Raw genomic sequence first — 12,567 nt, 5'->3', positions numbered from 1 at the left:
CACACACACACACACACACACACACACACACACACACACACACACACACACACACACACACACACACACACACACACACACACACACAGTACTCCAATGGCTGCTCATTCTTAACATCTTTGTAAAATAAATGAATAAAACAAATGCCAAACATAATTTCTCTGATTCACGCAGTTGATTTAATTTGATTTTTTCTAAATAACACATTTTTTATACAACATTTTATACGAGAGAGAGAATAAAACTATTCAGTGAAACATTATGGTGCAAATGCTCCACAGTCTGCAATTTTACACTCCTGTTTGGGTCTCTCATTGTAGGTTGGAACCTCTTCTAGTCTCTTCAGTACATCTGTGCCTTCTACCACCTGACTGAAAATAGAAAGAATATACATACACTATGTTTATATTATAAGAATTTACCGTAGTTTATAATACATTGACATTTGACATTAATCGTCACATTTCCTACAAATCACAGGCACAAACCCAAAGGCAACATATTTCGTGTCCATCCACAGAGCTGGCTGCAGAGTGATGTAGAACTGGGATCCGTTACTATGGCGACCCTGGTTGGCCATTCCTAGAATGCCACACTTACTGTGCGAAACAGCAAAGCTTTCATCTAAAGTAAGAGAAAACACAAATGCTTATAAACAATATACATACAGTAAACAATTATATTCATAGAACATAGTAGTACATTGAATTCACAGGGTTGGACAGTCGGACATTTCCAAGCTCTCTTTGCATCAGCACCTTCAAAGATCGGTCCAAAGATTGACTCCCCTCCATTGCCTTTTCCTTCTGCGGAAACATCTATTAAAAGAAAAGAACCAGGTGAACCTGCATATTGAACAAGGGTTCAATACCAAACATTATGTAAATGCAATAATGAAACTTTGTATTTATATGTTTTTGTATCAACACACATACCTCCACCTTGTGCCCATCCACTGGGTACCACACGATGGAACACAGAGCCCTTGTAGCATAGCTTGAGTCCACTCTGCGAGGGATTACACTCTCCTGTGCACAGGGCCTGGAAGTTCTTACATGTCTTTGGACACACATCTGAGAACAGCTGGGGAGAAGCATGGCAATGTGATGAGACACAATTATATTCTGTTATTGTCTAGTTGGTTTTACTTGTTAACATTAATTCACATCTTGATAGAACAGAATGATAGTAACACATTTCAGAATGTTGAATTCATGCAATGAGAAAATCAAAGTAGTATAAATCAGGCGTTACCTCAAACAGCAACCTTCCTACTGGCTCCCCTTGAATCTCAATGTCCATGAAGACAAACTGATGCTGTGATAAAAGAAATATAGTTAGCTGTGATGCTGTCAACTGGAATTTTACTTGATATAAATCTAATACTACAAATATGTGTACATGATATTATTCTGCAGTACATATTCCAAGTTCCAAGTAACTTCAACTAAGGTCAAACACTACTACAAAGATTTATGTTTAGCAATGACGGCTACACATGATTCCAAATATGACCCTTAACAGAGTTGCTTAATAAACATTGTTTGTTAATTGACCTCAAAATGATTAGTACTATTGTGTTTCAATAGCTAACTTGTTTTTACTGTAAATTCTAAATATAATTCATAATATAATATGACCAAACTGCGACAGGGTAAAGGCAGCTTGCCAGTTTTCTTCCAATGCATCTGACTTCCATTTTACTTATTTACGAATGTTGTGTGACAGTTGTGTTGACTTGCCTGTGTCTTGTGGAGATGTTTGACATAATAGTCTTCCGTGAGGGCTGCATAAAATGCATCTGGACGGATGAGAGTGAACTGCAACTCTTCCTCAGCCCAGCTGGCAATGTCCTTCTCATCACCAAGGAGTTGGCCATTCAGAAAGCACACCACTTTGCTGGAAAACTGCCACACTTCCCCCCGAAGCTCCTTGAATAAGAATTTTTAAAAGAAGTATTTGGTTTGGATCAGTATTTCACAAACAACGTCAAATTGCAACACACATCAGCGGAATCTCAAAACGGTATATGCTGCGATATATTTCCTTCTATTATAATCATGACATTAATCATGCATCAGAATGATGGTGTGATCTGAATATCAATCTGGAAAAATAAATTAAAATTAATATTTTTTCGTCTTGAGAGATTATCTGCACAGTAGACTAGAGTATAGAGTTAAGCTTGAGCTTGAATATAAAAAAAATAGAGCAGCTTTAATGTTTCATGCAGTCATGATGATAGTCCAACAATCTGCAGAAAATGCAAACACATAACTTACTGTACCTACCCTTTTCGTATTATACAAATAGACATGCCAATCACTTTCGAACAATGGTTGAATTTTTGGATCCAAAAAGGCATCGGGATATTTTTGTTTTAGTTCCTGTTATTGAGAATGAAGAGGTGAAAAGTTATTGTTTTCCAAGTTGGGTTTGCCAGCTCCTCGTAAATTACATTATGCTTAAGTGCCTTACCTCAGCAAAAGTCTTGGCAATATGAAAATGATGTTCTTTAATCAGGCCAACAATTTCTATTTGCACATTGGATAGCATAACTACTACATTTATGATGGCAACCTTGGGTTCCACATATTGTAAACAAGCATCCAGTATGCGTGATTATGGATCCAACTGGGAAAGATGGATGGAAACGGCAAAGAGCGCTCGTTTTCAGTTATTGTCCACGACATTGCAAGCGGCGCGAAGTCCAGCGGACCTTGGTCCTGCTCTTCGCCCCCGAGCGCCGCAGGCGCGAGTGGCCGCGAAGAGCGGGCCAGGGACAAGCGGCCGTCGGAGCGCCGCGCGAGTTACGAAGCCGTGGTGAATGCAATCGTTATATTTATGCCCAGCCCAGGCCGTAAGGCCTGGGCAAGCGCACGATAAACGCCATGATAATTGGGTTTTGGTGCACCTCGCGCGGTCCAAGTGACTACAACGGAGCGCTCCCTACGTCCGGTTCAGCCAATCACAAGCTTCAAAAATGAGTCCGGGGCGTGGTTATCCATCTTTCCCAGTTGGATCCATAATCACGCATCCAGCGTCCATAGCAACGGCGCACTCAGATGACGTTGCATATGGTTTCCGCTCATTTTAAATTATGTTAATAATATATATATATATATGTATTGTTTTTTGTCTTCTTTACACCGGTATTATACTTTTTTCTTTCTATCTTTAGTGTCAAAAGAAAGTATAACACAGAGAACTTGGGAAGATAATAAAATAACCTAGCCTACCAAGGATTCAACAGTGATGTAATAGCATCGCTATAAAGTAGCAAACAACTAATTATACAAAATCACAAAGCACACCAGGTTTTGTTCACTAAAATACCGTAGTTTTAACTCGCGTGTTGCGTCCACACCTTTTGCAGATGCACAATTCTTTATCCAAAGGGCGATTGTGTGGGCTATTGTTTATGACATCACTATCGTATCCTTGCCTTAGCTTCCCTGCCTCCGGAAGTGGTCATAGAATGTGAACGAACGGCGCTGCAGTTTGAAAATAAAATAGGCTATTGTGTTAGCGATATAGCTTTCGATCTTTATTTCCTTTCCTTGCAACATAACAATCATTAAAACACTCGAATTTAGTTCGTATAATCGTATGCAATTAGTATTAGTTCTGCATTCACGGCGTTGTTTCGCTAGTGTTGAAGAAGACTGACTCTGACTCAGACTGTCTCTGTCCTCCAGTACACTCACTGCTGCGTCGACACATCGGAGCCATAATGGGTGTGCATGATTTGTGGTCTATTCTGGGGCCAGTTTGTGAGTCAGTGCCCTTGTACAGCTTAAGTGGGAAAACTTTAGCTGTGGACCTTAGTTTATGGGTATGTGAGGCCCAACATGTACAAGCAATGATGGGGAAAGTCACAAAACCTCACCTAAGGTAATTGTTTTACAGTGCTGTAAATGTTACAGGCCTACCGAATAGTCTGGCTGTTGTTGATCCCCAGACAAATACAGTATGAGTTCACTTTTGGTCATTATGAACAATGTTCATTTGTGTGTTTCAGGAATTTGTTTTTCAGAGTATCATCGCTCACACTAATGGGAATAAAGCTAGTTTTTGTCATGGAAGGTGATGCCCCCAAACTTAAAGCAGAAACCATGAGCAAGAGGACAGAAGCAAGATTCGGAGGATTCAAAAAGGCTTCCTCCAAACCAGCAACCACAAAAAATACCAGCAGAGGGCGCTTTAAAGCAGTTCTGAGAGAGGTTGGTATTGTCAGCACTCATAAGGGGTCAGACACGGACCATAAGAATTTGACATCTAATAGCTAAGAAGAACTTCACAGACGGCCACTATATGTGACCTATGTTTGCAGGTTAGAAGTATGAGATAGCAAGTGTATCACACAGACCTTCTCACTCCTCCCTGCAGTGTGCAGATATGTTGGACTGTTTGGGGGTGCCCTGGGTGACCGCTGCAGGGGAGGCTGAGGCCATGTGTGCTTACCTGGATTCCAAGGGCCTGGTGGATGGCTGCATCACCAATGATGGAGATGCCTTCCTGTATGGAGCCCGGACTGTATACAGGAACTTCAACCTAAATACAAAGGTAGTAGGATTCTGCAAGGATGTGATTCCCCCCCCCCCCCCACCATTTTTTTTAATCAGGTTTAGTGACACAACATAAATGGCCATAGATGAGATGAGATTACTGTTGTCCTTCAGTCCTACCATATTTACTTGACTTCCCGGTTTCTGAGCACAACCATAACCTGAGATACTGGTAAGCTGGGTAAAACTGTTCAAATTGTCATAGATTCACAGATGCTCTTATCCAGAGCAAAGTGTTAGATCAGTATTTGAACCCAGGCCAGCTGCCGGGCACCCTACACTGTAAATGTACTGTAGGGCCTACAGAAACATAATTATGTTTTTCTATTCTATACATCTTTTTTTTATTCTATTGATATCCATCCACACAAGTCATCTTGAAGTTATTCTTTATTAGGATCCCCCCATTAGCTAATAGCTTCCACAAAGTGGTCGCTAGTCTTCCAGGAGTCCACACAAAAGTCCTGCTAAAAATCCTGCTGATGAAAACGAAAAAAGGCAAAACAGACAAAATATAGTAATGGGAGTATTCACAAAATATGTTGGCAACAAGTGTCACATTAAGGGTCAGAGAGATTTTGGGGAAGAGGGTGCGCTACTACCAAATTTAAACTCAAACCTTTATCATTGCCTTTTTATCTTCCCTCAAGGACCCTCAGGTGGACTGCTACAGCACTGCACGAGTGCAAGCAGAGCTACATCTGTCAAGAGAGAATCTTGTTGGTCTGGCCATCCTTCTCGGCTGTGACTACATTCCTAAGGTAAACAGTTTCAACCTTTATATTGTAAGGTTTGCCTGGCTGTGATGTTCACAATATGTTCAACTTTCTCCTCTATTCTTCTCTGTTACTTTGGTAAGGGTGTACCAGGTGTTGGTAAAGAGCAAGCACTCAGGCTTATCCAAACGGTGAAGGGACACGGACAGTCACTTTTACAGAGGTAGGAACATTCTCTTCCCTGGGAATTCCTGGAAGAGTTCTATACTTAAATGCATTTAACAATAATAATAATAATTTGGTCCCCTCTCCTTTGGGGTATTCTGTCACTATTTGAATATCCGTTGAAATGTGTCCTGCATTTAACCCATCCTAAGTAACAGGAGCAGTGTCAGTCTCGGGAGTTGCGGGGTATCTTTCTCAAGGACACCTCGACACATACTGTTTCCCAGGTTGCCTCTCTACCCATTCAGCTATGGTGTCCCATTTGCTCTCTTTGTCAAGAGTGCACGGTTCTTCAAGTGACTGCGTGTGCGTATGTGTGTGTGAGAGGGAGAGAGAGAGATGTCTTGGAACCTCTTATAACTTGTCTTTGGCCATTGCAGGTTCCACCAGTGGAGGCAGGAGAATGTTGCAGGCATGCCCGAGGCAGCTGTAAAGAAGGTTCCCCACTGCAAAGTATGCCGCCATCCTGGTAAGTTGAGCCTTGCCTGGTCCCGAACTCTGACCTGTTTTAAGAGATTTAAAGCAGTAGGGTGTGTCCCCACAAAACATGTCTCATACCAGCCTGATTCAAAACCTTGTCATGTTTGAGCAAATGTTCTCATTGTCTATAGCAGGGGTTTTCAAAGTGGGTGACGGGGCACCCTGGGGTGCCGTGACTGCAGTCCAGGGGTGCCGCGACGGCCCGCGAGATAATTTGATAATACTTGGAATTTATTTGGACACTTGGACAAAAAGATATTTAGTATAATTTTAAACTTGAAGTAAAAAGTTATTTTCAGTCAGTTCTAACAAAATGTCTATTATCTCAACGTTTTCCTCGCAACATAATCGCTAAAATATGCTATAAATATAAGGTGCTGGGAGTGAAAATTATGGATATGATGTAGGGGTTGCCTCGGATGAAAAACGTATTCATAGGGGTGCCCTGAGCCAAAAAAGTTTGGGAACCCCTGGTCTATAGCACATAAAAATCTAATGTGTATGGGTTTCGAAGGTTTAGGAATTCTATTTTGGGAACAAAGCACAAGATATTCATCATCAGGACCGTGTCTTTTCCTTCCTTTCAGGCTCAGCCAAGGCCCATGAGCGTGGTGGCTGTATGCTGTGTGACAGTAAAAAATTCTGTCAGCCTCAGGATTTTGACTACCAGTGTCCCTGTGACTGGCACCGAAATGAGCACACACGCCAGGCCTCCTCTGCCGAGGCCAGCATTCGGAAGTATGGCCCATATTTTAAATGCACTTTGCCTGATTGGACATTAGTTTGACATGTTTTTTGGTTTAAATGATTGGTTTCCCTTTTCCTCAGGAAAACGCTGATGAGTGAACAGTTCCCGTTTACAGAGGTACAGTTTAAAATCCAGCATGGTCGTATGTACTCTGAGTATTAGGGCTGGGCGATATTGACAAAATCATAACAAATCATAACATTGACCCGATACCCTAATATCTATGAGAGGATATTTTGTGCATGACTAAGATATTCTCACATAATTATGTATATTATGTATGTTCAATCATTGATGTAGATATTGTGACCACACAGGTATAGTAGATGCAGTAGAGGCTAGAACAGTTTAATAAGTAAAATATTGATATTTCATGTTTTTTCTTCTTCTTTTTGTCTTCTTTTTTTTTGCATCATTACAAAATCTGAGCAAAAAGTTCACGTGGAAACATACAATATCAGAAGGAAAAGAGAGAAAACATGCATACCTCTCCACAGAGAACAAAAAAAATACTTTGATTTCATGCAGTCCAGTGAGCTTTTCTCAATATTACGATAACCAAAATCCACTACATAGTGCTATTTCACCTTTTGAACATGTATGATGCATATATTGCAGATCATCAAAGAGTTTCTGGTCTCCAAGGATAAGCACGTGGAACATTTCAGAAAGAGGAAACCAAATATGTTGTTGATGCAGGTAAACTACTTTATTCAAATCCTGTTCATTTTAAAAGAAGCAAGGAGTCTCGTGGATTCACAAGGTGCATTGTGTTTTTCCAGAACTTTGCCCATGATAAAATGGAGTGGCCCAAGAATTACACTTGTGAAAAGGTTCTAGTGTTGATGACGTACACAGAGTTGATGAACAGGAAATGTGGAAGAGAGACGACTTCGCAAATTAAACCCCTGCGGTAGTGTTCCATTTATAGTTACAATAACAGTGCTTGAGATATTATGATCATTTTATTACATAACAGTATACAGTATCATGTATTATTATGTATTATTATATCTTTTTGGAAACAGAATATTGAAACCAAGAGTGAGAAATGCAGTTGCCTGCTTCGAAGTCGTCTGGAGAACACCAGGTCAGTTTTGTCTGAACGATGCTGAAGTAGTGTCCGTAGTGTCCAATGCTTTTACTGTAGCAAGTGTAAACTGAAAATTACAAGTGAACACAATTCATAGTATCTTAGAAACCATAGGTTGGGGTGCGGGGTGCTCGTCACCGTCTCGTCTGTTAGTGACTGACTGTGAGGTGGGGTTCACAGCGGCCAGAGGTGACAGATCAGTCACAACAGTCACTAGGTGCTAAACTGGCTTCCTCCCCAAGCTGGGAAAACTGTCATATCAAAGTCTGCTTCCCTAACAACCAGGTTTGACATGGCATTGTTTTGGGATAGTCTCTCAATCCACTATTTTGAGAGCAGAATATATATTATACAAAAAATAATAATTTAAACTCATATGATGAAGTATACGTATATCCCATTTATTATTACAGAAACTTCAAACTGAAGCAAACCTTATGTAAGGGATTCATAGTTTTACATGGCATCCTCCATCCTTGTTGTAAATATGTTTAACAATTTGGAAATAGTGTTACTGTACCGTGTGGGAAAATCAGGCAAGCACCATCAATAGATCCACCTGCTACCTGGTTTAGAATCAGTTCATAAGGTTATAGTCATTTAAAAATAACTGAGTATTCTATCATGCGTAGAGGAGTCAAGTTTAATTTGCAAATTAAATACATGGTCTCATTGCAAAGAGTATACTTAAATGTGTCCTTGTGGGTACTTTTAACAATGTAGTGCATTGTCTATACAAACAATATCTGCAGCATAATTAGGCCTTGAGCTTATGACACATTGATATCTGTATTTAAATGTCTGTGCAATAGATTTACATAACTTACTCTGACATACTCCTAAATTTAAAGTTTCCTTAATTTGTCTGAGAGCAATGCACAAAGACAAGTCAATTTATTCAAACATACATGATATTCAGATTCAGATTTTCAGACCATAAGGCATTTAAAGAGATTACTGTACACAGAAAAGATAAGTGAAGAAGATACAAAATATGATTTTAATTTATTTATGTAAAAAAAAAACGTCAATTTCACATATAGTAAACAGTCAATAACACAAGTTGTACACATGCATATCTAGGAACAATCCTCCCAAGAGACTCAGACTGCTCATTCGTGTAAGATAAGACTTAATATCGATCCCTGGGGGGATTCAGGTGTCATAACGGCATGAAACACAGGAAGAGGTAACAGTCAAGAACAGCCAATCAAAAATAAAAGGAAGATAAAATAAATTGATTAGACCAGACATGAATGGGGTCTTTGAATGGAACAGACAGTGTATGTAAATATTATGTCTACCAATACATATAAAACAGTCTATAAGAGTGAATATGACAATTAAAATATGTACACTGTCAACAGGCTTGAACAGTATATGATATATACACTTGTACAGTCTGTCTATCGTCAGTGAAATGAGTGAATATATGAATAGACTGGTCTACTACAGCATGTATACAGACTACCAACACCCAAGAATATGAGTGAATATTATAGTGTGTGAGAGAGAAGCTGAAAGGGCTGAGATTTATGTAATTCACAGTACAATCCTCAGTATGCTGAGAGTGTAAAAATGGTTCCATAGGGGTAGTGTTCTGACACTGTGGATGTGATGCACTGTGACGGCAGATCATTACGTGTTTCCTGAGGATCACCCGGCTGTAGAGACTGTGGATGAGGTGAGGACGGTGGAGGAGGAGGCTCTGTTCAGCCTGGCCTACCCAGAGATAGTGGAAACCTACCTGAGAAACAAAGCTCTGGCCGAAGAGAACAAAACCAAGAGTAAGACCATACTTAACTATAACATCTCCATATCCATGTCATGTGCACAAATGTAACAGGTCAATTTGGTTACATTTGTACACACTCAGACTTAAATGAACACTGATTACGTTATTATGCAGTTTGGCAGATGTACATTTATTTTAAAGATTCTTTAACTCTTGGTTTAGTACAAGCACATTCATTTAGCTGTATTTGTCCTAAGAATTGGGGCCTCACCTAAACTTGACAAAGCTCAAAGACTTCCCACACAATCCTAACAGGAGCGTCCTTCATCAAAGGCACCTGGGGCTTTGCGATGTTTTCTAGGCCGTCTCTTACGGCAGCCCTGACACCTGAAAATGCAGAGATTAGCAGTTCCTCTCGCTCACCAAAGGCTTTGATGCACCAGAGGTGTCTCTCTCACAGCACTGGCTGTCATTTTCTACAAGTTGTGTTTTGCTCAACACCATGCTCCTCCGTGTTCCGAGCGCCACTTCCTGATTCCATGCAATCAGGTTGCTAATTGGACGTCGTTTAGTCTGTTAAGCATAGCTCAAATTCATTAAAGGGACACTGTCACAGCCCTATCTATTATTTGTAGAGCTAATGTTCCATTAGAAGCCATAAAACACAGTCTTCTGTGTGTCTCTGAAACACAGACAAAGTTGTGCTGAAAAGCTTACCCCACGCCACTTGGGTAAAATCTGTGAAAGTGAAAATTATAACCCTTTACTCAATGGTTTTTAGCTGCTATCAGACATTATCCTTGTTTGCAGCAAAATAGGGTTTGGGTTACTTCAAAAAGTATGAATCATCTATCTAATGGTGGCCACCGAATATATCGGAGGGTCAGGTGATTACATGTCTGTAAAATGCATCATGAAGGAACGCTTAGAAAAGCAGAAACAGACAGGGGAATTTTGTACCAGTAAGATCTGTGCTGAAAATGTATTCACTTTTAAACACTGACACTCTTCTTTTATTTCTTTTTATCAGAAAGGAAACCAAGGAATAAAAAGGCAACATCACCAGACCCCTGTGATGGTGTTTCTGACCTTCTGGCTCAAATGACCCTCAAGGGTTCCACTTCTGCTGCCGACAACATCCAACCACAGGCACTGCTGCCCAGTATTACAAACCCAGGTGAAAGGAAACTAAGGAATAAAAAGGCAACATCACCAGACCCTAGTGATGGTGTTTCTGACCTTCTGGCTCAAATGAACCTCAATGGTTCCACTTCTGCTGCTGACAGCATCCAACCACAGGCACCGCTGCCCAGTATTACAAACCCAGGTGACCCAGAAGTTGCTGTTCTGAAAACTCCAGTGTCCAATAAGCACTATCTGAATCCCATAAGGGACCAACATGTTCTGGGCGATCGCCCCGTATCTCAGGTCCACGATGTGCTGTCCACCCTGTCTCCCACTGCCTGTGGGACAATGACGGGTTCAGAAGGTGGCGTTTCACCCTGTGTGTCAGCTGTTATAGATGCACTACACCTGAGTGACATAGACTGGGAGTCTTTCACGGCCTCCCCGCCCCCTCAAGCAGCTATACTGTCCATAACAATGCGTACTGCAGAGCTAAAGCCAAGAGACGCAGCGGGTGATTGTGCAAAAGTAGCTGAGGCCGAAGGCCCAAAGCATCAGCCTACTACAACTGAGGGCATAGAAGATGCACTGCACCTGAGTGACATAGACTGGGACACTTTGTCTTTCACATCTTCCCCGCCCCCTCAAGCAGCTACACTGCGTACTGCAGAGCTAAAGGCGAGAGACGCTGCGGGTGATCTTGCAAAGGTAGCAGAAGCGGAAGGCCCAAAGCATCAGCCTACCACAACTGAGGGCCGAGAAGCAGAGTCCAAACCTGCTCCTAAGCTGTGTTATACTGAGTGTCCTCTGAGAGACAGAGTTCTTATGAGGAACATACTCAACGAGGCACGCGACGACGTTGCCACTCAACGATCACATGTTATGGCCTCAATGGAGCCTGTCTCTTTTCATGACAAAGACCCCAAGTCGCGCACAAAGATTGATGGTGTATGTAGTAATGACACAAAACCATCAGGGAAGCATGGCGCCTTCAACGGAAAAGTATCTCTCAATGATAAAATCCAGAGCGTGACCAGTAAGATAAAGGTAGACCCCCCCTATCAAAAATCTAAATGTCTGGAGCCTTTAGCACAAAATCACTGTAGAGCAAATACTAATAATGCTATCCAAAAGCCGCCCCAGAATTATACATTTGTGAAGGGAGTCACTTCTTCATCTGTCCCAACACAGAGGTGCCACTCTGACAGGAAGGTGTCTCAGACCACCAAGAAGAAGAGTGTGTGTTTGAGTGTGGCCTCATCAAGTGAGGACAGCGATGCAGAAAACAAGCGAGTACCAAATCACAGGAAAGCTAAAGTGAAACCCAAAAGCAAGCTATTGACCTGCGGGAACAAAAGATTTCCATTGAAACCTACCAGAGTTCCTTCAACTTCAACCAAACAAACATTGGACACCCATGCTCAATCATCAGAGTCTGCCACACTGACTACTACGGGAGTAGATGTTGATGTATATGGCAGCACTGGTGAATGCAGCTTCTTATCCAACAAGAGAATGGGCCAAGACATTCCACCAGTTACTGTAGACGATAATGTGTTCACCCTCACTTCACCTGTGTCTGTTTTAGATAGTGACGACTCAGTAAATTGTGGCGATAGTCCATTGCCACTGGCAGAGAGGCTGAGGCTGAGATTCCTCAAATGAATGCAATGGCTAAAGAGTGAGATGAACAGTTGAAGTATGCTCTGGGGTGGTGTACATAATGCCATTATTGTTTACTGCATTTTTAAAAAGCCCCAAAACTTGTTTTAATGTTGAAGTGCTCTTAACATCATTTTGTTTACATACAGTACATGTATACCTGCTGTGATTTTATTGTAAAGGACATAAAATATGCATCATTGTGAAAATGTGAT

General features: G+C 41.2%; 2 protein-coding genes across 2 annotated transcripts; one reads left to right on the top strand and one right to left on the bottom strand.

Moving 5' to 3' along the window:
• Positions 1-259: 259 nt before the first annotated feature.
• On the bottom strand, positions 260-2,556 carry ppil6 (peptidylprolyl isomerase (cyclophilin)-like 6; the record flags this gene model as incomplete). Its single annotated transcript, XM_080745124.1, has 8 exons — positions 260-367; positions 485-624; positions 759-818; positions 936-1,083; positions 1,255-1,317; positions 1,743-1,931; positions 2,292-2,387; positions 2,479-2,556. The coding sequence occupies 8 exons, from the start codon at positions 2,554-2,556 to the stop codon at positions 260-262; spliced, it is 882 nt and encodes a 293-aa protein (XP_080601250.1).
• A 1,177-nt stretch (positions 2,557-3,733) lies between these two features.
• On the top strand, positions 3,734-12,355 carry gen1 (GEN1 Holliday junction 5' flap endonuclease; the record flags this gene model as incomplete). Its single annotated transcript, XM_080744966.1, has 14 exons — positions 3,734-3,894; positions 4,022-4,223; positions 4,390-4,566; positions 5,219-5,329; positions 5,428-5,507; positions 5,890-5,978; positions 6,577-6,727; positions 6,818-6,854; positions 7,356-7,436; positions 7,520-7,650; positions 7,766-7,827; positions 9,465-9,617; positions 10,587-11,737; positions 11,882-12,355. 14 exons carry the CDS (start codon positions 3,734-3,736, stop codon positions 12,353-12,355), a joined length of 3,060 nt encoding a protein of 1,019 aa, XP_080601092.1.
• Positions 12,356-12,567: the final 212 nt, after the last annotated feature.

Source organism: Nannobrachium achirus, assembly GCF_963921795.1.
Source record: "Nannobrachium achirus genome assembly, chromosome: 16".
Lineage (NCBI taxonomy): Eukaryota > Metazoa > Chordata > Actinopteri > Myctophiformes > Myctophidae > Nannobrachium > Nannobrachium achirus.
This window is presented reverse-complemented; position numbering and strand designations above follow the sequence as displayed.